The 27,285-nt window shown below is 35.3% G+C and overlaps 1 protein-coding gene across 2 annotated transcripts in view; it reads left to right on the top strand.

The window, feature by feature from the left end:
* Positions 1-27,285, top strand: part of ST8SIA4 (ST8 alpha-N-acetyl-neuraminide alpha-2,8-sialyltransferase 4) — a 143,602-nt gene that overhangs the window by 15,026 nt on the left and 101,291 nt on the right. For both annotated transcript variants that reach the window (XM_004375050.2, XM_023730134.1), the window contains one exon: positions 5,405-5,662. In XM_004375050.2, the coding sequence (XP_004375107.1) occupies positions 5,405-5,662 (258 nt within the window). The remainder of the gene's footprint in view (positions 1-5,404; positions 5,663-27,285) is intronic.

The raw sequence follows: 27,285 nt of genomic DNA, 5'->3' as shown, positions 1-27,285 counted from the left end.
AAGCAAATTCTACACTAACAATTGTTCTGAGTTTTGCCTACAAAAACTTTTACATTTTTATATTTTGATTAGTCTATGTGAATTGGTAATTTCTTTTCTTTTCTATCTTGAAAAGCCCTTTTACTATTTTTACTATGTTTTAAAGGAAAAAATAACAAACATCGCTTAGCCTATATGATACCACTGGAAGAGTACATTGAGTAGTATCATGTACACTTAACAATTATTTCTCTCATTAAGCATTTTCTTTCATATTTTAGATGATATGATGTCTTTAAAAACTTTGCTAAACTCTTATAGACCTCTTTTTCATATCAATTTACCCTAAAATTGAATAAATTAATAGTGTTTTATTATACTCAGGAATTTAGAAGACGTACTTTAAAATATTCTGCTGCTAATTTTCTGTAACACAGCAAAGGTGCTGTTATGGAAAGCCCCTTTTTTATCAGTTGACAAGCATTTAAACCTCAATTTTTTTGACTAGTACAAAGGATTTTCCCTTTTGGGTTTCCAAGCCAGAGTCTTCTTTCAAATCAAGGCCTCGAATCTATTCACTTCGAGCTCACAAACATGCCATTACTTGTGAGTGTACATCTTCAAATACACCTAGAGCAACCCATTTAAATTATGTTCAAAGGAAAATGATAACGCTATCAAGTTTGGTGTTTTGACCATATCCGTGAAGTCTTTATTTTAGAGCCAGCCCCAACGTTTTCAAAGGAAATGAAATTTTTTTTGAAATGCAGGTGTCAGGCATTACTCATGTTTTTTTCCTAAACAAACAAATGGTAGTTAATGAGCATCTGCAAAAGTTTCTGTATATTACTACTCTTGGTGCTATTTGTTAACTTTTGTGAAAAATCGTTATGTGCTTGATATAATGAAAGATTTCTCAGTTTTCTGCAATTCAGATGTCCTATAGTTACTGATTTCACAGGCAATTCTCTTCTTATATAATCAGGCTTTTGTTACCATAAACTGTTATGCTGTCTGATAGTATTTCTATCAATCTTTTTTATTTCATTTGTTAGGTATTTGACAAATTTTCCCTAATATAAATTCCATTCCTTGTGAACTTAAAATTCAGAATATTTGAGAAAAAAATCAGAAAGTACATTCTTTTTCAGAGAGCTGATGGACGTATCTGTTGTGTATAAAATCTGGCAAAATAAAGTTTACAACCACTTGGCTTTCTGATTAGATCACACACTAACTTATTTAGAGAAAAAAAATAGAAGGAAAACATGAGAGAGTTATTTTACAGACTTACTTGGTAGTAAGGTGCTGGCTTATAAATGTGAATTGAAGAATTACTCTTTTAGTGGAGTATTGGGAGGAGACCATATTTTGTGCTCATTAATACAATGCACCACAATTGTGATCGACTTTAGACAATAATAGAATGTGGGAAACTACATCTTTTATATCATAAATATTATAATAATGACACATTTTTTACTACTCCTAAAATGCAAGTTTTGCAGTAAGGACACGTAAGCAAATAATATCCAACATTCAACCTAGTGTAGAACTTTCTCAGACTGCTTCTTGCTAGTATTTGTTTGTAGCTTGAGGATCAAATAATCCCAGACTTTAAACATTCTTTGATGGTTATGGGGGTGGGGAGGGAGGGTGAGGGTTATTCACTAACTAGATAGTAGATAAGAATCATCTTAGGCAAAGGGAAGAACAGCACACACTACGGGGAAGTCAGCACAACTGGACTAAACCAAAGCTAAGAAGTTTCCTGAATACAATCAAATACTTTGAGAGACAGAGTAGCAGGGGTAACGGGTCTGGGGACCATGCTTTTAGGGGACATCTAGGTCAACTGGCATAACAAAGCTTATTAAGAAAATGTTCTGCATCCTACTTTGGTGAGTGGCGTCTGGGGTCTTAAAAGCATGCAAGTGGCCATCTAAGATGCATTAATTGGTCCCAACCACTTGGAGTGAAGGAGAACAAAGAACACCAAAGACACAAGGAAAGTATTAGCCCAAGAGACAGAATGGGCCACATAAACCAGAGACTTCATCAGCCTGAGACCAAAAGAACTAGATGGCGCCCGGCTACCACAAATGAACGTCCTGACAGGGAACACAACAGAGAGTCCCTGATGGAGCAGCAGAAGGATGGGGTGCAGAACTCAAATTCTAGTAAGACCAGACTTAATGGTCTGACTGAGACTGGAGGCGCCTTGGAAAGCATAGCCCCTGGACTCTCTCTCAGCCCAGAACTAAAACATTTCCGGGGCCAACTCTTCAGACAGGGATTGGACTGGACTGTGGGACATAAAGTGATACTTGTGAAGAGTGTGCCTCTTAGTCAAGTAGATATAAGAGACCAAAGGGGCAGCTTCTGTCCAGAGGTGAGATGGGAAGGCAGAGAGAGTTAGGAGCTGGTTGAATGGTCATGGGGAATCGGGCGGAAAAGAGGAGTTTGCTGTCGCAGAATAAGGTAAGCAATTAGGGTCTCATAACAATGGATGTATAAAAATTTTGTATGGGAGACTAACTTGAAATGTAAACTTCATTTAATTACAACAATAAAAAAATAAATAATCCCAGACTTTGTCAGCCAGGTTCATGGTTTCTTTGGCAATATAATTCCCTCAAAAGCTCGCTAGGCTTCTAGACCATTTCCTTTTAGTTAGTTCCAGTTAATCCCACTCACTGATTTCTTCTGAACATATTTCTTAAGTCTTTTGCTCTCTAATTATTCTGGGAAATCCCTATTGCTCCCTTTATTTAATGGCAGCTAGCCTGAAGTCATTTGAATCTATAAACTTAGGTGGTAAGGCAACATCATACTTTCTGCTAGGATGTCTCCAATTGACAGTCTTATCTCTTGCTAACTGGGATACAGAAACATTTGGGACATCCCAATTACTGGACTATCACACAGCTTAGATTACAGGCCATTTCCAGAGATGTATTCCCTTCCATCTCAGCTTGCAGCTTGGTTATTTCATGCGTGACTTCACTTCTTTTAATGCCTTGCTAAAAGGAGCAGCCAATATAAACCAGCATACAAACACTTTTTAGCCACTTCTCCAATAGAACTGGTTTATTAGATACAGGGCATGGGTCCCAAATTATTGTAGACAACAGCTTTGTCAAGTGCTTTCTTATATTATACCAAGGGTCGTCAGCTTTCCAGCCACATATATCTATTTTCTCATTTTCCATCATCTAACTGCTTAGCACATGCCATATATTTATTTGTTCCTATAGCCTCTCGCATCTATTATCAATTTCTTTATTAGCTATAGGACAGGCTAAGCACCTATTTAAAAAAGACCTTAAAATACAGTGGCTCACAGAGTCACTATAGTTGGTCCTGGATAGAATGGGAGAAAAATATGGAGCAGAACTCAAATTCTTATTTAAAAAAACAAACAAACAAACAAACAAAAAAAAAAACAAACAAACAGACAAACTGGAACAGTAGAGAACAGAGGACTCCCTGAGACTATCACCCTGAGACACTCTTTAAACCTAGAACCGATCTTGTCTCCTGAGATCACCTCTTAGCGAAATAGTAGAGTTGTACATAAAATAAAGGATATTACCCGTATCACGAAGTATTGGGTAAATCTGCTGCAAAATACCTCTTTAAAGTGTTAAAAAGTAAAGACGTCACTTTGAGGACTAAGGTGTGCCTGAGCCAAGCCATGGTATTTTTAATCGTCTCTTATGCATGCGAAAGCTGGACAACGAATAATGAAGACTGAATAAGCATTGACGCCTTTGAATTATAGTGTTGGTGAAAAATACTGAATATACCATGGACTGCCAGAAGAATGAAAAGATCTGTCTTGGAAGAAGTACAGCCAAAATGCTCCTTAGAAGCGAGGATAATGAGACCTTGTCTCACATGCTATGGACATGTTATCAGGAGGAATCAGTCCCTGGAGAAGAACATCATGCTTGGTAAAGTAGCGAGTCATTGAAAGAGAGAAAGACCCTCAATGAGATGGATTGACACGGTGACTTCAACGATGGGCTCAAGCAGAGCAACGATTGTGAGGATGGCACAGAAATGGGCAGTGTTTTGTTCTGTTGTTCATAGGGTCACTATGAGTTGGAACCGACTAGACGGCACCTAACAATAACAACAGCAAACTGTCAGATCCGTGTCCTACTTAAAAACCATCAGTATGGGACCAAAAGGTCAACAATTACTCAGAAGCAAAGATAAGGAGATAAGGCTGCAGGGGAAACTAGAGTTCTGGAAAGGGAACAAGCTGGACACAATTAAAGAGAATGTTGACACATTGTAATAAATGTAACTAATGTCACTGAACAATTTATGTGGAAATCATCAAGTGGAAACCTAACTTGCTATGTAAACTTTCACCAAAAACACAATAAAATATTATTTTAAAAAAGTGTCTTGAAAAAATTGGAAGTTTATTTCTCTTTCACAGAGTCATGAACATGATCCATTTATGTTCCATTTAAGACAAGTAACTCATATGACTAAACCGAGCTACAAAAGAAACTTAGAAATGTTCTAGCTGACAATCCAAATGCCCAGGTAAAACTAAGAGGATTCAAATACAAAAACAAAGGGAAGAAAGGAACCAAGGAACAGCTAGCTGTGTCTACCATGCATTGTCCAATGTTCTATCTGTCCTTCTTTTCCTCAAATGTACTTCTTACTTATTGGGCTATTAAGCTTGAAAGAACACACTCATATACATTCAGTGTGCTATAGCTTTTATTCTTCTTCACATAATATATACATATGATTTAGATCACTTTATATAAATTTATTAGAAATTTTAATCCTTCTAGTAGAGTTCACTATAGTATAATTCAAAACAATTTAAAGTTATTTTTAGGTTTCTTAACTAGACTACATTAAAATAAGTAGGTGACTAGCAAATTGGTTGAAGCTAGCAGAATGTCTAGTTATATAAAGTCAAGTCATAGCAACTTATTTTATTAACTAAATTAATTTTTCTCTATATTTGATAGATGAAAATAGGTGTCTGTGCTATATATGGAGCTCTGGTGATGCAATGGTTAAGATTTTGGCTGCTAACCAAAATGTTAGCAGTTAGAACCTACCAACTGCTCCTTGGTGGGGCAGTTCTACTCTGTCCTATAAGGTCCCTATGAGTCAGAGTTGACTTGACAGCAACAGGTATGTAATACCACGCATGCTTACAAAATCATCAGCAAACACTGTGTAAATGACTCTTAAAAATATATTTTATTTCCTACAAAATCTACTAATTGGTTGGTTTTTGTTTTAATTATCACTTACTTAAATTACAATTTCAGATTTGTAGTTTACCAATTTATGTTTCATCATATCTTACTTTGTAAATGACATCATCAGTTCTTGGATGTATTGTCATTAATGGAAAACTTTGCTTGTATTTCAAATACAGGAAGAATATACTTCGTTTCCTAGATGCAGAAAGAGATGTCTCAGTGGTCAAGAGCAGTTTTAAGCCTGGTGATGTCATACACTATGTGCTCGACAGGCGTCGGACACTAAATATTTCTCATGATCTGCATAGCCTCCTACCTGAAGTTTCGCCAATGAAAAATCGCAGGTTTAAGACCTGTGCAGTTGTTGGAAATTCTGGCATTCTACTAGATAGTGAATGTGGAAAGGAGATTGACAGTCACAATTTTGTAATAAGGTGAGCTTTCTTCTGTTCCTAGAGATTGTAATTTCTTCTAAGATGTTTTACTTAGGAATAGAAAACTGGCAGAAATGTTTAAACCTAATATCAATATCAAAGATTATTGAGAGCTCAAATAAATATTTATCTGTGATATACTTTTCTGTGTAGTATCCAAGTTTACGTTTACCCTGGAACGAAAAAGTTTAATTATTGCATCATTGAAAGAAAAGGTGATCTCATTGAACAATATGATCCATGCAAGCTTTTGTTTTGTTTTGTTTGTGTCTGTGTTGTGTTTTTTACAGGCCAAATGATGATTTTATTAGATTTAATACTCAAACAGAAAAAAAAATTAATGTTTCTTCTATATTCATTAGTTATGTGTAATTTTGATTGTTGGATAAAGATTATGAATATCGTGCAATGATATAATGTATGAAGCTTAATTTTACTTTTTATTGAAGATTATTTATCAGGCTCAATGGCCGTAATATAGTAAGTTTATATTTCATATTTTGGGCCAAATTGGCTTTATTATTCCTTAGTCATGGTGTTTAAGTATATTCATGGTGTTTAAGTATGTTAGAGTATTTTGGTTTTTGAATTTTCTCTTATGATTAAGCACTTCAGTTGTTCATTGATGGTAAACAGACATTTGATGAGATATGTTTGGTTTACTTTTGATTAAGTGAAAAAAACTCAACAATAGAAAATGGAAAAGTGATCACATCACATATATTAGTAGTTTTCAATTCCCAATTCCTATATGTGTAACAGTTTTTTTGGTATATAGTAGTTCCTTAGAATAATTTGCTAAGTGAATAAAACATGTGTGTTGAAATATAAACTAGTGCAATATAAAGATACATAGGAAACTACTCTGAGTTGTGTTGGCAAATACCTGAAGTTGAAGTCCCTGGAAGATATGGTGGATTATATCCTATGAAAGTGTGTATGGATCTTGAAAGAAATCACTTTGAAATTAAATCTAAAAATATAATTATGTAAGTATTAATCATAAATAGGTAACTATTTTTGTTGATAAAATAATAATAGCAATGAAAAATCACGGTAGAATACTATCAGGCGAGTAAAATCCAACACAACGAATATAACCGAAGACATTTTACCTTACCATCTTACCTTATTACTCAGTTGGCTACAGGGGGTCAGAGATTGATCTGAAACCAGTTGAGTCTTAAAAAAATCTGAACTCTTGAATTGAAGGATAGAAAAACCATGTCAACATGTAGATATACACAGAAAATTGTGTCCAAAGATAAGAGTGAAGGAGGTAAAAATATTCAAAGAGGCAATGACAATGAAAGAAAAGACAGTGGAAGAAATGAACTGTAGACATTGAAGTACACATGAAGTATGGTTGTGAAGAAAAAGTAAGGCTTCTAGAATTTCAGAAGAGACTAACATTGGAAGACAGATAAATAAGCATGTAAAGATTTTAAGGCATAGTAGAAATTGTGGCAATATAAAACAGAGAAATTTAAAAGGGGATTAGGACTTGAGGAAAATGAGGTCCAAAGGTGACAGACCTTGGATTACTCCTGATCATTTCTATAGCAACCTCAACCTCAGTAATGTACAGTAAACTGGTTTACCTTCTTTTACTCCATCTTCTGACTTCTAGATCCTTAATCTACTCTACGTCCAACGGACAGGTGGATTCATGTGTCTATGTTAGTTTCTTGGTGTCTCTTGTCATTTTGTTGTTGCATGCCGTCAAGTTGATGCCAACTCATAGCAACCCTCTAGGATAGAGTAAAACTACACCATAGGGTTTGCTAGGCTGTAATCTTTACAGCAGCATATAGCTAGGTTTTTTTCTCCCATGAAGCTGCTTGGTGGGTTTGAACCACCAACCTTTCGGTTAGCAGCCAATAGCTTTAACCACATGCCATCAGGACTACTTATTGTCATTCTGTTGTTGTTGTTGTTAGGTGCCCTTGAGTTGGTTCCAACTTATAGCAACCCTGTGTACAACAGAACAAAACACTGCCCAATCCTGCACCATCCTCACCGTCCTTACTATGTTTGAGCCTATTGTTGTAGCCACTGTGTCAACCCATCTGTCTGAGGGTCTTCCTCTTTTTTGCTGACCCTCTACGTTACCACCACTCATCTGTCAGTTTGTCATACTGTGGGGGCTTGTGTGTTGCTGTGATGCTGGAAGCTATGCCACTGGTATTTCAAATACCAGCAGGGTCGCCCATGGTGGACAGGTTTCAGCGGAGTTTCCATACTAAGACAGACTAGGAAGAAGGACCTGGTGATCTACTTCTAAAAAAGTTGGCTAGTGAATACCTTATGAATAGCAGTGGAACATACTGCCATTCTACCCAGGTTTAATGTTTTACCAGTATAGTGGGAAGACTATCTCTATCACTACCTAAGTGGAAATCTCATTCGTTACACAATTACATTTTAACTTCATACTTTGTACATTACTAGGTACTTTACCTTCTTTCAGATTTCATGAGTATTATATTTATACATTAAAAGGTGAAAGATAAAATTCTTTGCCTGTATAACTAGCAATACCAAGCAGTGTGGGAAAAGTGCTTTGGAAACATTGAGAATAATGTTTTAGTAGATGACCAACTGCTGTCTCTCTTACTCAGACTGTCCAGGAGATTTCTCTTCCCAGAGAAAGGCAGGCCTCAGATGGACAAAAATGAGAATTACTATGTAAGAATATATGCCATAGAGAATGCCAGTAGTTTCAATTCAGAGTAGAAGTATTTCTATAGTTTGTGATACAAGACTGCTTTTACAATTTGATTAAACTTTACAAACTTAAAAAAAACTAGTTAGGTTTGCTGGCATTTTGATATATATCTGTGGCTTTGCAATGTCATTGTGTATATAGCATATGCATTCCTGTAAACCTACAAGCTACTAGAACCTACCTCCCATTGTTGCTGCCTTTCCTGTATTAATCTATCTACATATGAAATCAGAAATTTTAGATGAGGGGTGAGAAACAGTGTTTAAAAAGATACGGTTGGGAAATCATCACTTAATCCTTTAAAATATAGAAATTCAGTGAACCCAGATATATGAAAATATGTTTCATAGTATCAGAATCACATCCACATAATAACACAGATGTCTTATTTAAATTATTTTGTGCAGTAAAAAGGCATGGAAAAATTCTAATTGTTATAAGAATAGACTTGACCCCTTCCTTAGCATCATACTGTCAATTCATAAGCAAATTCTTCAGGTCTTACCTTCAGAATAGATCCTGAATCTAAATATTTCTCATGTTCTCCACTGCTGGCACCCTGGTCTAAGCCAACATCATCTCTTGCTTAAACAAAAACATAACCATACCTACTGCCGTCGAGTCGATTCCGACTCATAGTGACCCTACAGGACAGAGTAGGACTGTCCCATAGAGTTTCCAAGGAGAGCCAGGTGGATTTGAACTGCTGACCTTTTGGTTAGCAGCCATAGCTCTTAACCACTACGCCACCAGGGTGTCCATCTCTTGCTTAGAACTCTGCAATAGTTGCTTAACTGATCACCCTAGTTACACTGTCTCTCACTTATTCAGAAGCCAGTCTTTTCTAGCTGTCCTACAGTTTCTCACTAGACTCTGAATGGAATACAAATTTCTTGCCAGAGTCCAGAAATCAGGCAACCTGGGACTTTAGGGAATTGTGCCTGCCAGCCCCTCTCCATGGAAACTTCATTCCCCATAATTTTACATGGTTTAGTTCCTTACTTCTTTTAGGTCTCTGCTTATGTATAATACACATAATACCTCTGCAATGTCTTCCCTGAGTGTGCCATTTCAAACACTCCCTATGCCCCACCCCCATCACCACCAGCCACTATCCCCTTGCCCTGTTTTATTTTTCTTTTTTATCACATGTTTATCTCTTTATTGTTTGTCTTTCCAACTAGAATGCAAGACAGAGACTTTATCTGTGTTTCTCACTTTTACAGCCCCACTCCCCAGAACAGTGCCTGACACATCTATATATTTATAAATATTTGCTAGAGGCAGGCAGGCAGGGAGGAATGTAGGCAAAAAGGAAGGAAAGGAGGAAGGGAGGGAGGGAGAGAGGAAGGAAAAAAAAGAAGAAAGAAAGGAAGAAAAGACAGAGAGAGGCAGGAGAGAAGAGCCCTATTATAATTTGCCATCATCTATCATTTTGCATCAGTGGAAATCCCTCATACAAACTTCAGCCTCACCCTCACAATATTCTTGATTACCTGGACTGAGAGGACATTCACCTTCTTCTCTAACACGGGATGCCATCCCAATCATTATTTTCTCTAAAACCTTAGGGGACAAAGTCTCAGGGTAAGATGCAAACCCTTCCTGCTAGAAATACAGAGTCACTGTTTCACTACCTTTTATGGGGCGAGGGATTACAGATTTGGTATTCATTGTTTTCATTTCAGCTCATCTCACCAAGCACAACCTGAGGACATCAGCTCTGTCTGTCTCTTTTGCTCATCTTAATAATTTTTTTTATAGGACTGTATTCTATAACTCAGAATTTGTAGATGTGTTTTATGGGAAAATTTGCATAAGACTGAATTTGCATAATCTCAGAGTTTTATAACCTAGACAGATATTGCAGGGTAGAGGCTACTATACATGTTAATATTTGAAATCTATTTTAACTAGTTTTTTTTTCCTAACCTACGATTATCTCTATTATATTACTCTTGCAAAGACAGTATTTTTAAAATTGATAATAAAACTGATAACAAATACCTTGGGTTCTATAAAGTCAAATTTTTTATTTGCTTAACTTTCAAAAAAGGCTTCTAAATCTTTCCTTCTAACAAAGTTAGAATGTGCAAATTAGGTCATTAGGCACAAAATTCACTGGTGTTTGAGCATTTGTAAATGGTAGAGTGTTTTTAGGAACAGAATTTCAGGTAGTTCTTTATATTTTTTTAAGATATGATTATTTTTAAAGCTTATTTACTAAGAATTGAACAGTGACCAATCTTATGGGTCTATAATTGTGTTGTGGTATTACTGAGAAGTATAAAGGGAACAAGGAGAAGCATCTTAATGAAGGCATGAAAATTATCATCATAATGATTTTTGTCTTTTTCCCCATTTTTATTAGTTTCCAAAAATAGAAGTTGGAATGTTCTACATTAAAATATGTACTATGGACATGCAGCCTGGGACTGGGTTTCTGATTTGCCAAGAAATATTTTAGAACACATCTACTTGCCATTAGACACTATCTCTTCAGAAAATCCATCTCTCTTATATAATAGCTAATTGGAGGAATTAATTCCTTTGAGTTTCTTTTTATCACATTTATTATCACATTTATTACGGATTTTTATGATGATCACTTACTGGATACCGCAATACCCAATAGTGGACATATTTGGAAGCTTTCCCCAATAGCTATGGATTAAAAAATCCATTCCTTTCTCTAGGGAGCAGTAGGTAAAGCAGTGATTCTTGGTTGTCACTGAATATTGATAGTTTGTGTTAGTGGCAAAGTACAATTAGTACTTAGATACATCATTCCAAATGGAAAATTTTGAGAAAAAAATAAGCATATCAATAAAAACTTTGTCACTTCTGAATAAAGATTGTCACTTCTTGCCAAGTGAAGATTCCATTTCCTTCATTTCATTAGCCAGGACTCTCCTAAGAACATAGCAGCGGTTAAACTAGTGAACCACAACGTTTGCTGCTGTGTCTGGCAGTATTGATGATGAACCAGGTTCTTTCAGTGCCTACACCAGCTGTGAGTTAGCTTCTTTTGACCGTTCAGTAATACATCTTGGGTCTCTGAAATTGTAGAATAATGTCAGACATAGGAAGGAGGAAGGAAGTTGATCTCATCTCAAAGACAGTAATTTGTAATTGATAGGTGGGATGTATTACTATGAGTAACTGAAATATAGAGCATATGAGACAGAGGACAAAATCTGAATTAGTAATAAAGTTTGTAATAGATAGCTCTCCAGACCCAGTGCTTGACCATAGACTCTCTGATTATTTTTTTCTAGGAACATTTCCCTTATTATATTATTTATTTTCTATTTTGAAGATAATATTGTGCTCTATCTTAACTGTCTTAGGCGTATAACAGCTCTTGAAAAACACAATCTTAATTGTACTTATGAGCATCAATAAGTAAATCACTTGATTGTGGACATAAGAGTCTCCAATGACAAATCATTATACTAGACCTCCATCCTTCCTAAGTCCTCTTTTCTTTGTCACTGCATTCTGTCACATCATCTGTGTGCCAAATACCTGTTCCTTCCCCAAATATGGGTGATCTCTTGTTATTGTACCTGTGTCTCCTCTACCCTAGAAAGTTTTTTGCTTTAAAAGTCAGTCAAAACCTCATTCTTCCTTGAAATAGTTTTCTCTCCATCTCAAACTTGTTAAAATTGTTACAAAACTTCAGTAACATTCTTTACACTATTTCAGATTTTTCACTTTTCCAAAGGTGTGTTGTGTCTGTATCTGTATGACTATGGATAGTTTGGGTTGTTTGAATGTATAGCCTGCATTTCCAGCTTTTTTTTCTTTCTTTTTAGTTTTCTTGTTAGATAGCAAGTTTGTGGAGGGAGAGATAATTTAAGCCTGTTCTGCTTGCAGAAGACACTCGTTAGTGCAGTGATCCTTCAAAGATCAGTCACCCAGGTATTACACTCAAGCAGACCTCTAAATTTATAAACCAGAGTATTATTTTTAGGTAAAATCTTCATTTAACATTAATTAGATTTTTTTTTAATTTGACCCTTCTTATTATTTTGAAAGGACTTTAAAGAAATAAAATTCTGGCTTCTTTGTATAATGGTTCCCAGTAAGCATTATTATATGTAAATAGTACTCAGTTGCTCTTGTTGTCCTGTTGTGGGGGAGGAGAGAGGGCAGAGGGCATATAAATGGCATTGCTGTCCTTCAAAATGTAGTTTTGATAATATTATTTTTAATTTCCAACACGAAATATTGTACAAAGTAGGCCTGTGAAAATTGCAGAAGATACATGTGCATACATTTGTAGCTATGTACACAGACACATACAGTATCATGAGTTTCTTTTCCTAGAAGAGATCTCTTTCAGTGACTGTTTATGTCATTAATTAACAAATTATAGTACATGCTGGCTTCAGTGGAATGTTACAAAAAACAGGAGCCCTGATCAATATCATTTCATGATATTTAAAGTAAAAAATATCAGGATAGAAAAATCAATTAAAGCCTAATTCTGATTCCCTAATGAATGACAAAATATTGAACTGATTTCTAAAATATAAGTCCATATACCTATGTACCTAAAAAATGGAAAATTAAACGTAAGAAAAACATTTCTATTTCCTAATAAAAAATGTCTAAAACAACAACTCAAATAACAGTATTTTGTCCATTGTAATCAGTTTTCATGTGTGCTGCCTGCAGATGCCTAGTATATGGTCCTTCAATTATTGAATGCCGTGTTGCAAGGAAAGAAGTTTGGCCAAGATAGAAAAATAGGAGATACCAATCATTCCCTCAAGTTGAAAATCTCTTACTTCTCTTGGCTTCCCTTTGTCTCTGCGAGAGAAGTTTCAGGAAGGAAGATAAAGCTCTTGTGAGGTGGAGAAGCAAAATTTTGACTAATTTAATCTGGCACTGATGTATCAGTTATAGACTGTTTCCCACTTGCTTGAGAACAAGAGCAAATGGGGACATAAAAGAACACATGATTTTAATATTATTCCTTAAAGCACTGACCTACTTCTTCAAAGATTGGTAGGGGTTTTGAATACTCTTCATGTGTTACCTTGAAAACTGCAGGAAACTGAGACCTCTTTCTAAGCAAGTACACATCAGTGGGGTAGGCTCAGGCCAGGATCTATGGAAGATAATGTGCTATTGCACGTATAATTTCACCTTTCGTGTCCGTGATAAACTCTTACTCAAATAACATTTGTGTCTGTGGTATGCTTAAGTAAAGAGAAATATAATTTTAGGCCTAACACTTTATTTTATTAACTAATGAAAGAGACATTCCACATATTCAGTTCACTAATACTATACTTCTCGTATCAATAGTAATGATGTGAGCAGAAAGAAAGAAGGAAAAATATATGATTTTAAAATTGTAAAACACTAGTACCAGTATCTATAGGCTCAGTAATTTCAGGGGCACCAGAAATAATTGCCTGAAATCCCTCTCCCACTTGGATGCCACATTAAGTAAAATTCTACCAATTGAAACACATTTGTTTGATTTTACTTTTGTGTGGTCATTTAAATTGGAAATAATCTCATAGGGTAGCCCTCAAATTATTTTATCAAAGGTACTAATAATGTATTATACATATTCATTCATACAACAAACCGTTATGAGTACCAATGAGGGGCTAGGCATGGGCTGTGTATGTTATAGAAATGGATCTCTCTCCATTCCTTCCTAAAGGAAGACTATTCTGTGTGGGATCAGAAATAATTACTAAAACAAAAACCCTCTGAAGATGGATTTCAAAAATCTGTCTATGGCCAGTTCTATTATTTAAAATAATATAGAAAGCTTTATAAAATATTTGAAAAATGAAATCAGACGTGCTTCTTTCTTTAATGAGGCTCTTCCACCTCAGAATTTTACTTGAAGTCTTTGATAGACTCCAGAATAACTCTAATGGTTTACTAATTATTTATCTATAATACAGAAAATATTTCAAAAAGATATCATAGATCATTTTAAAGTATTAATATAGTCCCTGACAGTCTAACAGCCCATCAAACACTGAAGACTACACAGCAGACCTTTACATGTCTTAAAACATTAGCAAAACCACTCACAGATGCAGAACAATTAGCAAAGCCACTTTACAAGTTACAGAACAATATTCAACTCAGTCTACAGAGCCAGGGGGATATCAACTATAGCTGTACTATAAGATAGACTATTTTCAAATTTTACATGCAGTTTATGGGATGGTCTGAATAGTTCCATCTCTGAACTAAATTTAACTTAAATAAATACGATAATGCAAACAACAGAAGCTTCATCAAGTTTAAAAAAAAATATGGTGAAGGTTAGAGGCATTGTTAATTAAAAATCGTCATCTAATGTAGAGTCCAAGAATCCAATTAGAGTTCATTGTAGGTGATATTGGATACTCTAGTTTTCTAATTTACATACTGAGATTATTGTATGGTGTCTTCCTTTCCATCTAGAATGTTACAATTTAGCTACTCACAGAGCCCACAAGTGATAAATTTATCTCCACAAAACCCTTGTCTCAAGTTTACTCAATTTATACTTACCCATCTATGTTTATGCTTGTAAATTTTAAAAATTTAGCGTTTGGAAGAGAGAGTATATCATTTAACTAATGATAACTAGAAGAAAATGGGTTTAGAAAGCTACCTTCATGCCATCTGTGTAAAAGTATCTTTGTATCCTTTCTTTGTTGTTTTTTCACTGTTTCTAGCTATAAAATTAGTGTGACAGTGTGTATCTGACATTAAAGAATATAGTTCTTTAGCGGTAAAAATGGATTTGAATTTTGCAAAACATACTCTAAAGTGCTTTTAAAAATTTCTAAAATCATTTTTCAAGTATTTTTGGATAATTTATTCCCATGTGTATTTACATAAAAGTGTATTCTTATATTTGCACATCTATATTCAAGAATCTCCCAAGCTTAACAATAGTGATTTCCTAATGGGAACAAAAAATAAAATTAGTTCTTATATTTCCTGTTCTCTGTTCTTCTCCTCCCCACCTTTGTGTGAGAAAGTGAAGGTGAATCCTTTTCATTCTCTGGGCTAGCTGGAGTGTAGGAACCATCAGGCAGCACCTGAGGGGTTCCTGGTCTTTCATGGAGGAAGAGAGGCCTTGCTGAGATCTGAGGACAAGCAATCATGGTCCTACTGTCTTTGGTGTTTTGGAGGAAGTGGGTTAATTAACAATTACAGCTGGCAACTTACATTCTTTGACCATCAAACGCTGCTGCTCCTTACTGTGTTTTAACAGTGATACTAGAAACAAGGAGAACAACTTGAGTGATACAGAAATTGTTCACTAAGACTATTTAACTAAGACCACTCAACATTAACAAAATACTTCTTTAGTCAGTTCTCGTTGGTTAGTTGGAACTTCAAATTTAATTTTGTTTATTTATTCTTTTATTTCTAGCTCCCTTTTCTCTATCTTCCCTTCAGCCTAAATCACTTTCTTCTTTATAGCAGTCTGTTGGTGTTGTTGTTTTGTTTTGGTTGTTTATTAACCAGCATCCTCCTTCCAATGCCCTGTAGCTTTTCTTCTCATGATTACCTCCTAATTTCCTCTTGGTACATAATTATTTTTCATATAAAACAAAAACAACGATGAGAACAATGAGAAATTTAAAAAAAAAAACTATTTTTTCTTTTTCTTTTTTTTATTGTTGCAGTTTAAATGAAGTTTACATTTCAAGTTAGTCTCCCATACAAAAATTTATACGTACATTTTTATGTGACTCTAATTGCTCTCCCCATACTGCGACAGCACACTCCTCCTTTCCACCCCTGATTCCCCATGTCCATTCAACCAGCTCCCAACCCTCTCTGCCTTCTCATCTCACCTCTGGACAGAAGCTGCCCGTTTAGTCTCTTGTATCTACTTGAGCTAAGTGGCACACTCCTTACGAGTATCACTTTATGTCCCACAGTCCAGTCCAATCTCTGTCTGAAGAGTTGGCCTCGGAAATTGTTTTATTTCTGGGCTGATAGAGAATCCAGGGGCCATGCTTTCCAGGGTTCCTCCAGTCTCAGTCAGACCATTAAGTCTGGTCTTAAAAGAACTATCTAGATATATACATATATATGTAAGTAAATCCTAGCTACTTCAAGTTAAGCCTAGACTATCAGAATTGGCATCACCGGGAACCTTGTTAGAAATGCAGAATCTCAGGCCTTGTGCCAGACCTGCTGATCAGAACGTGTAGTTGACCACAATGCCCTAGGGATTCTTATGCACATTAAGGTTTGAGATCTGCTGGCCTAGACAAAGTACTCTAGGTCAGCTTGCACTCCTCACCATGTCTAATAGATTTAGCCTATATCTTTAGGGCCTCAAACCAAGTCTGGTAAATTTAGGTATATAATATTTATTTATTGCATAAATAAATGAATGAAAGAATTAATGTAGGATTTGAGAAAAATTGGATTGTATTCAAGGATCTCTTGTCTTAGAACTTATACACCACTGAATTCCAAAATTGATATGAAATAGCATATATAAGGAAAGATAATTTAAACCTTTACAATTAAAAAGAAAATATAGAAGCATGAAACATCCTAGGGATCAGACATCAGAAAATCTGGGTTCCTGACAATTACTAGAAATGTATATTAGGCAAGTATTTTAAGATTTATAAACATTAATTTTCCCACTGTCCAGTGAGATTCGTGGTAACAGGCCTATCAATATCTGGATGCTTTTCTAAGTATTAGATAGGAATGTATAGGAAAGAAATATATAAACTATAATGGTAAACTAATAACTAATGATACTAAAGCACATCTTTGAGTTAATTGTAGGTAAAAATTAAATCTGGCATTTCTTTTCCTAATAACCCATTGCCGTTGGACAGAGTAGAACTGCCCCCATAGGGTTTCCAAAGAGCAGCTGGTGGTTTGAACTGCAGACCTTTTGGTTAGCAGCCGAACACTTAACTACTGCCCCATTAGGGCTCCACTTCTCCTAAAAGCCATGGCTAAAAGGGAAATCCACTGATCAGAAATGCAAAACTAGCTCTCATTTTCTGATATAAACAAGATAAACTTTTTCCAAATTTGTCAAATTTATCAAATACGTATATAATTGACACTGAATAACTGAATAAAATTGACAGAGAATACCATACTAGACAAGGGGATATGCAAAGACAAAGGAACATTGCTCAAATAGATATGCATGTGTATGAAATCTGAGTACATAAAATTAGATATAAATGTAGTGAAGATGTATGTATTTCTTCAGGATACTAAAGTAATATGTTAACAAAGTATTACTTTATGATGATCTGTCTTCCTAAGGGGAGGGACTATATGTTTCACAAAAGAAAAAGATGGAAGAATTGACTTGCCTGGACTGGTACAATGTATTTTTATAACTCAATCAATTTTTGATTCTCCACTGGTGTATAATTTATTGCAGACTTTAAATCATCCTCTTGACCTTCTATGAGTTCTAACTTTTCTAAAGCACAATAGACTCGTTTCCTGGATAGAGAAAAATATGCCTCCTTTTCTACGTGCTCACAAAGAATGACCTTAATTCTTTGATCTTCCACTCTCACAAAGAATATGTTTTTCCTTAAGTCAAATAATTTTACAGCAACTTACTAAGTTCTGGTAAGGAGGCAGATCCAGGACATTTATAAAGATTTAAAAAATTTTTTTTAATGATTCAAATAACCACTTTATATTACAGGGATAATAACACTGTTTATGGGATATTTGCTACAAAAATCTTCTACCTTGTTTTAGTATGTTTTTACTCATATTTTATCTACACAATTAAAATTTTATAATACTATTTATCATTTGTGATTTTATATATTAACTTTAATCACAATATTCATGCTTTGTCCAGAAATTAGACCTTAGATTTTATTCTCATCATTTATGTTTTTTTTTTTAATTTAACTTAATTAACCAAATCTAAACTTTATTATAGATTGTGATGCAGGAGGCAAGGCTCTAACTTTTTTCTTTCAATTATATTACTCACTAGATAAAAATATTTTATTTACAAGAGATAATAAGTGGGAATCAACTCAACGGCAACAGGTTAATAAATGATTTTAAAATCTATAACTTTGCTATTAAATGTGCATCTCATTTAGTTTTTCTAAAAATACAAGATTAAAATGGCTGCATTTTTTAATATATCTAGTAAGGATTTAAAAATATTTAATATTTATTGCAGACAAAAAAAATTGCATTGATATTGATCCTCTTGAGAAATGATCTTGAAAATATAAACTGATAACAACCTTCCCCAAAAATCATAATGTGTGTCAATACCCTTAAAAATAGTTGAAATCCTTTACTCACAATATGTTCTGCACTAAGAATTTGTCAAAATGTAAAGAATATTTTAAGGATTTAAATATAAAATCATTTTTATAATGCACAACAAGGAGGAAGAACTTAAGTAAATCATTGTAGTTGTGAATAAGTCCCTCAAGACATTGACAGGAGAAGAGGAATCTGAGATAAAGGGAGCAGCAAGCATGAAGGCAGAGAACAAATTTTCACCAAAGTCTCAGGATAAGATAAGTTTTGGGACCACTCTACTGTCAGGTTCATAAGGAGGAATAATGTGGAGGGGGGAAATGACAAGTATATTGGGATTAGATGATAAAGGATCATTGCACGATGTTAAGGGTATTCTGTATCCCAGGAAGGGCTCTTAGAGTTTGTTGATTTGTTTTTGTTCAAGGTTTGTTGTTGTTTTAAGCAGACTGAGGGCATATTTAGGAGTATAAAAACATGAACACGTTCACAGATGAAAGGAATATGATAAATAAATTAAAGATATGAAGGACAAAAGAAATGCTCAATGAGCAAGATATTAGAGGAGACAAAAAGTGACGAGATTCTGGTCACATCACAGACTAAGATGATGAAAACAAGCTTAGGCAGTATGATTCAGATTAATGGGAAATGTAATAGAGGTCATCCTTCTCTGACATGAAATGACCATTATAGTAAATGGGCAGTTGAGAAGTCCTTCCATAGAATTTCAAAATATGGCTTCAACATTTGTTACTTTTCAAATATCAAATTCTTGTAAATGCACATACATTTTTAAAAAAGGTACACAAAAGCCAAACACAAACAAACATCTCAGTACCTATTTTTTTCCCAATTATACATATCATGACTTTCTTATAAGGTTAATTTATCCCTTGACTCCTTCACACCTTCATTCATCCATTTGCCAGAAAGACGAGATACAGAAATAAAGGCCAAGTCTCTGTTTATGAACTCATTACCATCAAGTGGTTTCCAACTCATAGTGAGCGTATAGGACAGAGTAGAACTGCCCCATGGGGTTTCCAAGGCTGTAATCTTTACAGAAACAGACTGCCATATTTTTCTCACACGGAGCAGCTGGTGGGTTTCAACAGACAACCTTTTGGTTAGCAGCCGAGCACTTAACCACTGTGCTACCAGGGCTCTTTCTATCATGGTCAGTGAAAGAGATAAACTAATAAACAAACAATGTGCAAATTGCATTATGAAAGGTACTCTCAAAGGTAGTCACTGGTGATGAGGCAGAGAGAGACATAGGCTGGACAGTTAAGAATGATTTCCTGGGACAAGCAATACTTGATTTGAGTTAAAGACAGAGGAGGTAGGTAAAAAAAGGAGAGAAAAGAGAGTGAGATATAGTCCAAACTGGAGTTACAGTGTTATGCAAAAGGACCTGGACATGACAGCAAGTAAATTTTCCAGGCCAGTGAGTAGTTTCAGCATTCCTGAACAGAAAAGTGTGTAGGACAGTAGAAATAGGTACCGTAGGAACTTTTGTGCCTGGGTAGGAGATGGGACTTATTTTGCTGGCAGTCTAGGGAGTCATTCTGTAGAGGAATGGCATGATCAAATTTGAATTTTAGAAAGGTTTCTAGGTGATAGATGCTTCAGAAGGAGATAAGGTGGTTGTCTTGGTTATCTAGTGCTGCTATAACAGAAATACCACAAGTGGATGTCTTTAACAAACAGAAGTTTATTCTGTCACAGTCTAGTAGGGTAGAAGTCTGAATTCAGGGTGCCAGCTTCAGCGGAAGGCTTTCTCTGTCTGTCGGCTCTGAAGGAATGTCCTTGTCATCAATCTTCCCCAGGACTGGGAACTTCTCAGCACAGGGACCCCATGTCCAAAGGATGAGCTCTTCTCTTTGCACTATTTTGTTGATGATATGATGTCCCCAACTCTCTGCTCACTTCCCTTTCCTTTTATCTCTTGTAAGATAAAAGGTAATGCAGGCCACACCCCAGGGAAACTCCCTTTACATTGGATCAGGAACATGGCCTAAGTAAGGGTGTTACATCCCACCCTAATCCTCTTTAACATAATCTAATCTTGCCTCATTTACCACAGGCAGAGATTAGGATTTACAACGCATAGGAAAATTACATCAATCACAAAATGGAGGACAACCACACAATACTGGGAATCATGGCCTAACCAAGTTGACACATATTTTGGGGGGACACAATTCAATCCATGACAGTGGTACTGAAAACATTCTGAAGGTTATTGAAATAATTTATGTGGATTTAATAAGGGTAAAGTAAGAAAAAGGAGCCCTGGTGTTGCAGTGTTTGAAGCACTCGGCTGCTAACCGAAAGGTCAGCAGTTCGAACCCACCAGCCGCTCTGCAGAAGAAAGATGTGGAAGTCGGCTTTCCTGAAGATTTCAGCCATTGAAACCGTATGGGGGTAGTTCTACTCTGTTCTATAGGGTTGCTGTAAGTTGGGTTTGTTTTGGTTTTGGAAAGTAAGAAAGTAATAGTGGGTATGGACAGCAAATTAAGAAAATTAAGGTGGTGGGAATGACATGAGTAGGTATAATAAATTAAAAGTGCAAACGACAATTAACATGAATATGCCATTTTTTAAAAATGTAACACATTTTTGATGATCAGAATAAAGAGAAAATTGGTTCTCATTGGTTCGTCTAAGGTAAATTAGGCTTAGGTTAGCAAGCTAAATTTTTCAGCAGGACAGAGAAGTTGAGTGACTTTCCTGAGTGTACATAGTAAGTTGGAGAAGGAAACAACAGAGCTTTCTTCTCTCCAACTCAAAATCCAATCTTGACTTTCAAATAAAGATTGTAAACGTGTATCTTTTTAAATTAGGAATAGTCAGTGCTCTACTAGATTGAGAGGTTTTTAGTTCTGTATTTGCTCTTGAAACATGAAGACCAATGAGAGATTTTCTTAATGAGGATATGTTTTAAATTGTAGTGACTCCCCAGCATAAAAGACAGAAGAGGTTATGCCATTTTAATGTCTAATATTTCCAGAAGGTACCAACCATTTTTCAAAGTCCAGGTTAACAGAACAAATTAAAAAAAAAAAAAATTAAAAATACATAAAATAAAATTTAAAAAAGCAACATCAAACTAATTTTACAATGTTGAGCGGTGTTTTTCCAATTGTGGCCTATGGACCATCTTGTGAAAATTGTTTGGGGGCTGGTTAAAATTGAGGTGTCTTGCGTGTTACCCAACACTTCATGAATCAGGGTCGGACTCAGGAATATTTCATAATTTTCCTCAGATGACTTATGTGCATTAATATGAAAATTCTAGTACAAACTAGCAAAAAATAAAAATAGAAGAATACCAATTAATCAAGATCTGAGTGATCATGATGTATTTAGAATGCCTGAAGAGAAAAAGTCCCATCCATAGTAAGTAAAAATTAACTCAGTTCAACATGAAGCCCCTAATTAAATCCCAATCATATTTGTTTGGAGAGATTATATCTTTAAATTATCTTTTTACAGACTGTACTATAAAAGGGTTTTGAGTATTTCTGATGCTTTGTTATCCCTCTCTTCTTTTCCTTTTTTCCCTGATAATTTCACTGTCTCTCCACTCCAAGTTGACTGACTGGTATAAAATTTGATAATTTTAATTTCCAGTGTACTATTTCAATAAAGCAGAGGTTTTGCTTTCTCAGCTTTTAAAACAATGATAAACTATAATCGAAAGTTGTCGTTTTTATCAGAATTTGCCAGCATGTAAGAGTTCATAAAGAAGGGTACTTTGACTTTAAATAAATATTTCTTAGTAATAATATAGAGGTTATTATACAGATCTTTTAGGTGGGTATAAGGAAAAGATTTAAGACCCTCTGTAATGTCTAAATTGTTGGCATAGGGTTGTTTTATTGCTTCCCCCTGTTCCCATGGTTTCTTCCTTCATCTCTCTATTGTTTCCTTCCACCCTTCTTCCCTTTCTCCCTTCTTCTCTCTCTGCTTCTTTCCTTCCTTTCTCCTTTTTGCTGTCCTTTCTTTCATGAAGTATTTATTGTGTGCCAAAAATATGCCAGAAGATTCTGAAGATAGAGGGGACTCATGGCATTTTCGCTCCTGGGAGCCAACACCTTAATCAAATAAACCAAAAACTTCAATTAGGTACATCTGTATTCAAATCCCAGCCCTCCCATTTCATAATCAGGGCTTCAAACAGGTTCATTCAGGTTGGAACTCCTGCTGAGAAACTTGCATTTCTAACAAGTTCCTGGGGATCTTGTTAAAATGTAGATTCTGATTCAGTATATCTGGGGTGGAATCATTAGCATCATCTAGAAACTTGTTAGAAATGTAGATTTCTCAGTGGGGATTTGACCCAGAATGAACCGGTTTGAAGCCCTGTGTCATATTTATATTCAGACTTAATTAATTTATTAATTTCTTCTCTAAGTCCCAGTTTCTTTATATGTAACATGAGGAAAATATTCCCTATCTTCCATTTCTTATGTCTGTACAAATAAAATGAGATAATATGTGTGAAAATGTCTACTAAAAATTACCTGTTTATTAAGTAAGTCTTCCTTCTCATGGTTTAGGCTTAACTAATATGGAATATATTTATGGTGTGCAAATTATATCTGTGACCTACATGCGTAGAAGATGTAAATATTTGTGGTTAAATGGCCATTGTTGCTAAGCAATAAGTACTCGTCATGAAGTGTAAATGAAACAAGACTCATTTGAGAGTTAAGAAACCTGGAATCCTCCTGCTGGCTTTGAAGCTAAATATAGTTGTATGACGTTGAACAAGTAACGTAAACCACCTTGGGTTTCAGTTTCCTCATCTTGCCAAATGAGGAAGTTGAAGTAGCTGGCCTTATAAATTCCTTTCTGAATTTATGAAACCCTATGACTCTATTTTCTTATGATTCAATATATACCTCTAGAATATGTCTCGACTGCTGCAATCCTGTTTGATTATTTTTTTTTTTTTCTGGTTGTAATTTTGTATAAATAAAATTCTGTCTTCTATTTAATTTTTTTTTGTTGTACTTTAGATGAAGGTTTACAGAACAAATAGTTTCTCATTAAACAGTACACATATTGTTTTATGACATTGGTAAACAACCCCACGACACGTCAACACTCTCCCTTCTCGACCTTGGGTTCCCTATTACCAGCTTTCCTGTCCACTCCTGCCTTCTAGTCCTTGTCCTGGGCTGTAGTGCCCCATTAGTCTTGTTCTGTTTTATGGAGCTGTCTAATCTTTGGCTGAAGGGTGAACCTCAGGAATGACTTCCATTACTGAGCTAAAAGGGTTTTGGGGGGCCATACTCCCGGGGTTTCTCAGGTCTCTTGTCAGGCCTGTAAGTCTGCTCTTTTTTTGTGAGTTAGAATTTTCTTCTAAATTTTTCTCTAGCTCTGCCCGGGACCATCTCTTGTGATCCCTATCAGACCAGTCAGTGGTGGTAGCCAGGCACCATCTAGTTGTATTCGACTCAGTCTTGTGGAGGCCGTGGTAGTTGTGGTTCATTAGTCCTTCAGACTAATCTTTCCCTTGTATCTTGTTTTCTTCATTCTCCCTTGCTCCCGAAGGGGTGAGACCAGCAGAGTATCTTAGATGCCTTCTCACAGGCTTTTAAGACCCTAGACACTACTCACCAAGGTAGAATGTAGAATATTTTCTTTATAAACTATATTATGGCAATTGAGCTAGATGTTCCCCTAGACCATGGTCCCAACAGCCCTCCGCCCAGCAATTTGGCCCCTCAGGGAGTTTGGATGTGTCTATGGAACTTCCATGACCTTTACTTGTACAAGTTGTGCTGGCTTCCCCAGTATTGTGTACTGTCTTACCCTTCACCAAAGTTACCACTTATCTATTGTCTATTTAGTATTTCTCCCCCCACCCCTCCCATCTCTCGTAACCATCAAAGATTGTTTCTTTTTGTGTGTAAACCTTTTCATGAGTTTTTACAGTAGTGATCTCATACAATATTTGTCCTTTTGTGATTGACTTATCTTACTCAGCATAATGCCCTCCAGATTCATCATGTTATGAGTTGCTTCATAGATTCATCATTGTTCTTTATCGTTGCATAATACTCCATTGTGTGTATGTCCCATAGTTTATCCATTCATCTGTTGATGGACATCCAGGTTATTCACATCTTTTTATTATTGTGAACAATGCTGCAATGAACAGCGGTGTTCATATGTCTATTCATGTGACAGCTCTTATTTCTCTAGGGTATATTCCTAGGAGTGGGATTACTGAATCATATGGTATTTATATTTCTAGCTTTCTAAGGAAGTGTAATATTGTTTTCCAAAATGGTTGTACAATTTTACATTCCTACCAGCAGTGAATAAGAGTTCTAATTTCCCAGCAGCCTCTCCAGCATTTGTTATTTCCAGTTTTTTTTGATCCATGCCAGTAATGCCGGGGTAAGATGTTATCTCATTGTGGTTTTAATTTGCATTTCTCTAATGGCTAATGATTGCAAGCATTTCCTCATGTGTCTGTTGCCCACTTGAATGGTTTCTTTGGTGAAGTATCTGTTCATTTCCTTTGCCCATTTTTTAATTGGATTATTTGTCTTTTTGTTGTAGAGGTGTTGTATTTTCTTGTACATTTTAGAGATTAGACCTTTGTCTGACTTGTAATGTCCAAAAATTATTATTCCCAGTCTGTAGATTCTCTTTTTTACTCTTTTGGTGAAGTCTTTTGATGCACTTAAGTGTTTAATTTTTAGAAGATCCCAGTTATCTAGCTTATCTTCTGGAGTTTGTGTGTTGTTTGTTATGGTTTGTATCCTATTAGTGCCATGTATTGGAGCCTCTAGCATTGATCCTTTTTTTTCTTCTATGAACTTTACACTTTCTGGCTTTATATTTAGGTATTTGATCCATTTTGAATTAGTTTTTGTGTATGGTGTGAGGTATGGGTCCTGTTTCATCTTTTTGCAGATGGACATCCAATTTTGCCAGCACCATTTGTTAAAAAGACTATTCCCCATTTGATGGATTTTGGGCCCTTGTCAAAGATCAGATGATTTACATCTGGATTCTCAATTCTGTTCCATTGATCAATGTATCTGTCATTGTACCAGTACCAGGCTGTTTTGACTACCATAGCTGTATAGTAGATTCTGAGTTCAGGTGGTGCAAGTCCTCCTACTTTATTCTTCTTCTTCAATAGAGCTTTACTTATCCGGGGCTTCTTCCCTTTCCATATAAAATTAATGATTAGTTTTACCATCTGTTTAAAAAATATTATTGGTATTTGGATTGGGATTGTATTGTATTTGTAAATTGCTTTGAGTAGAATTGTCATTTTTACAATGTTGAGTCTACCTATCCATGTGCATGGTATGTTTTTCCATTTATGTAGATCTCTTGGTTTTTTGCAGTAGTGTTTTGTAGTTTTCTTTGTGTATGTATTTTACATCCCTGGTTAGATTTATTCCTAAGTATTTTATTTTTTTTAGGTGCTATTATAAATGGTATTGTTTTCCTGATTTCCTTTTCATCCTTCTTTTTATTGGTGTATGGGAATTCAACTGATTTTTGTATGTTTATCTTGATTCCTGCCTACTCTGCTAAATCATTCTATTAGTTCCAGTTGTTTTCTCATGGAGTCTTTAGGGTTTTCTATGTATAGTATCATATCATCTGCAAATAGGGACAGTTTAACTTCTTCATTAGCAATTTGGATGCCCTTTATTTATTTTTCTTGCCTTATTGCTTTAACTAGGACTTCCAACACAATGTTAAATATGATTGATGATAAAGGGCATCCTTGTCTTGTTCCTGTTCTCATGGGAAATGTTTTCAGCCTCTCTCCATTAAGAGTGATATTGGCCATTTGTTTTGCATAGATGCCCTTTATTATGTTGAGAAATTTCCCTTCTATACCTATTTTACTGAGAGTTTTTATCAGGAATGGGTGTTGAACTTTGTCTAATGTTTTTTCTGCATCAATTGAGATGATCATGTGATTCTTTTCTTTCCTTTTATTTATGTGGTGGATTACGTCCATTGATTTTCTAACGTTGAACTATCCTTACATACCTGGTATGACTCCTACTTGGTCATGGTGTATTATTTTTTTTGATATGATGCTGAATTTTATTGGCTAGAATTTTGTTGAGAATTTTTGCATTTATATTCATGAGAGATAGTGGTCTGTAATTTTCTTTTTTGTGGTGTCTTTGCCTGGTTTTGGCATCAGGTTTATGCTGACTTCATTGAAAGAATTCAGAAGCATCACTTCATTTTCTATGTTATGAAATAGTTTGAGTAGTACTGGTATAAGCTCTTCTCTGAATATTTGGTGGAATTCTCCAGCGAAGCCATCTGGGCCAAGGCTTTTTTTTGTGGGCAGTTTTTTTTATTACCTTTTCAGTCTCTTCTCTTGTTATGGGTATGTTCAGATTTTCAACATCACTTTGTGTTACTTTGGGTAGGTAGTGTTTCCAGAAATTTATCCATTTTCTCTAATTTTTCAAATTTGCTGGAGTATAGTTTTTTCATAGTACTCTTTAATGATTCTTTTTTTCAGTTGGGTATGTTGTAACGTCCCCTATTTCATTTCTTATTTGAGTTATTTGCATCCTATCCTGTTTTTCTTTTGTCAGTTTGG

Source organism: Trichechus manatus, unplaced genomic scaffold, assembly GCF_000243295.1.
Source record: "Trichechus manatus latirostris isolate Lorelei unplaced genomic scaffold, TriManLat1.0 scaffold00032, whole genome shotgun sequence".
NCBI lineage: Eukaryota > Metazoa > Chordata > Mammalia > Sirenia > Trichechidae > Trichechus > Trichechus manatus.
The sequence above is the reverse complement of the archived record's forward strand: the minus strand, read 5'-3'. Positions and strand labels throughout refer to the sequence as shown.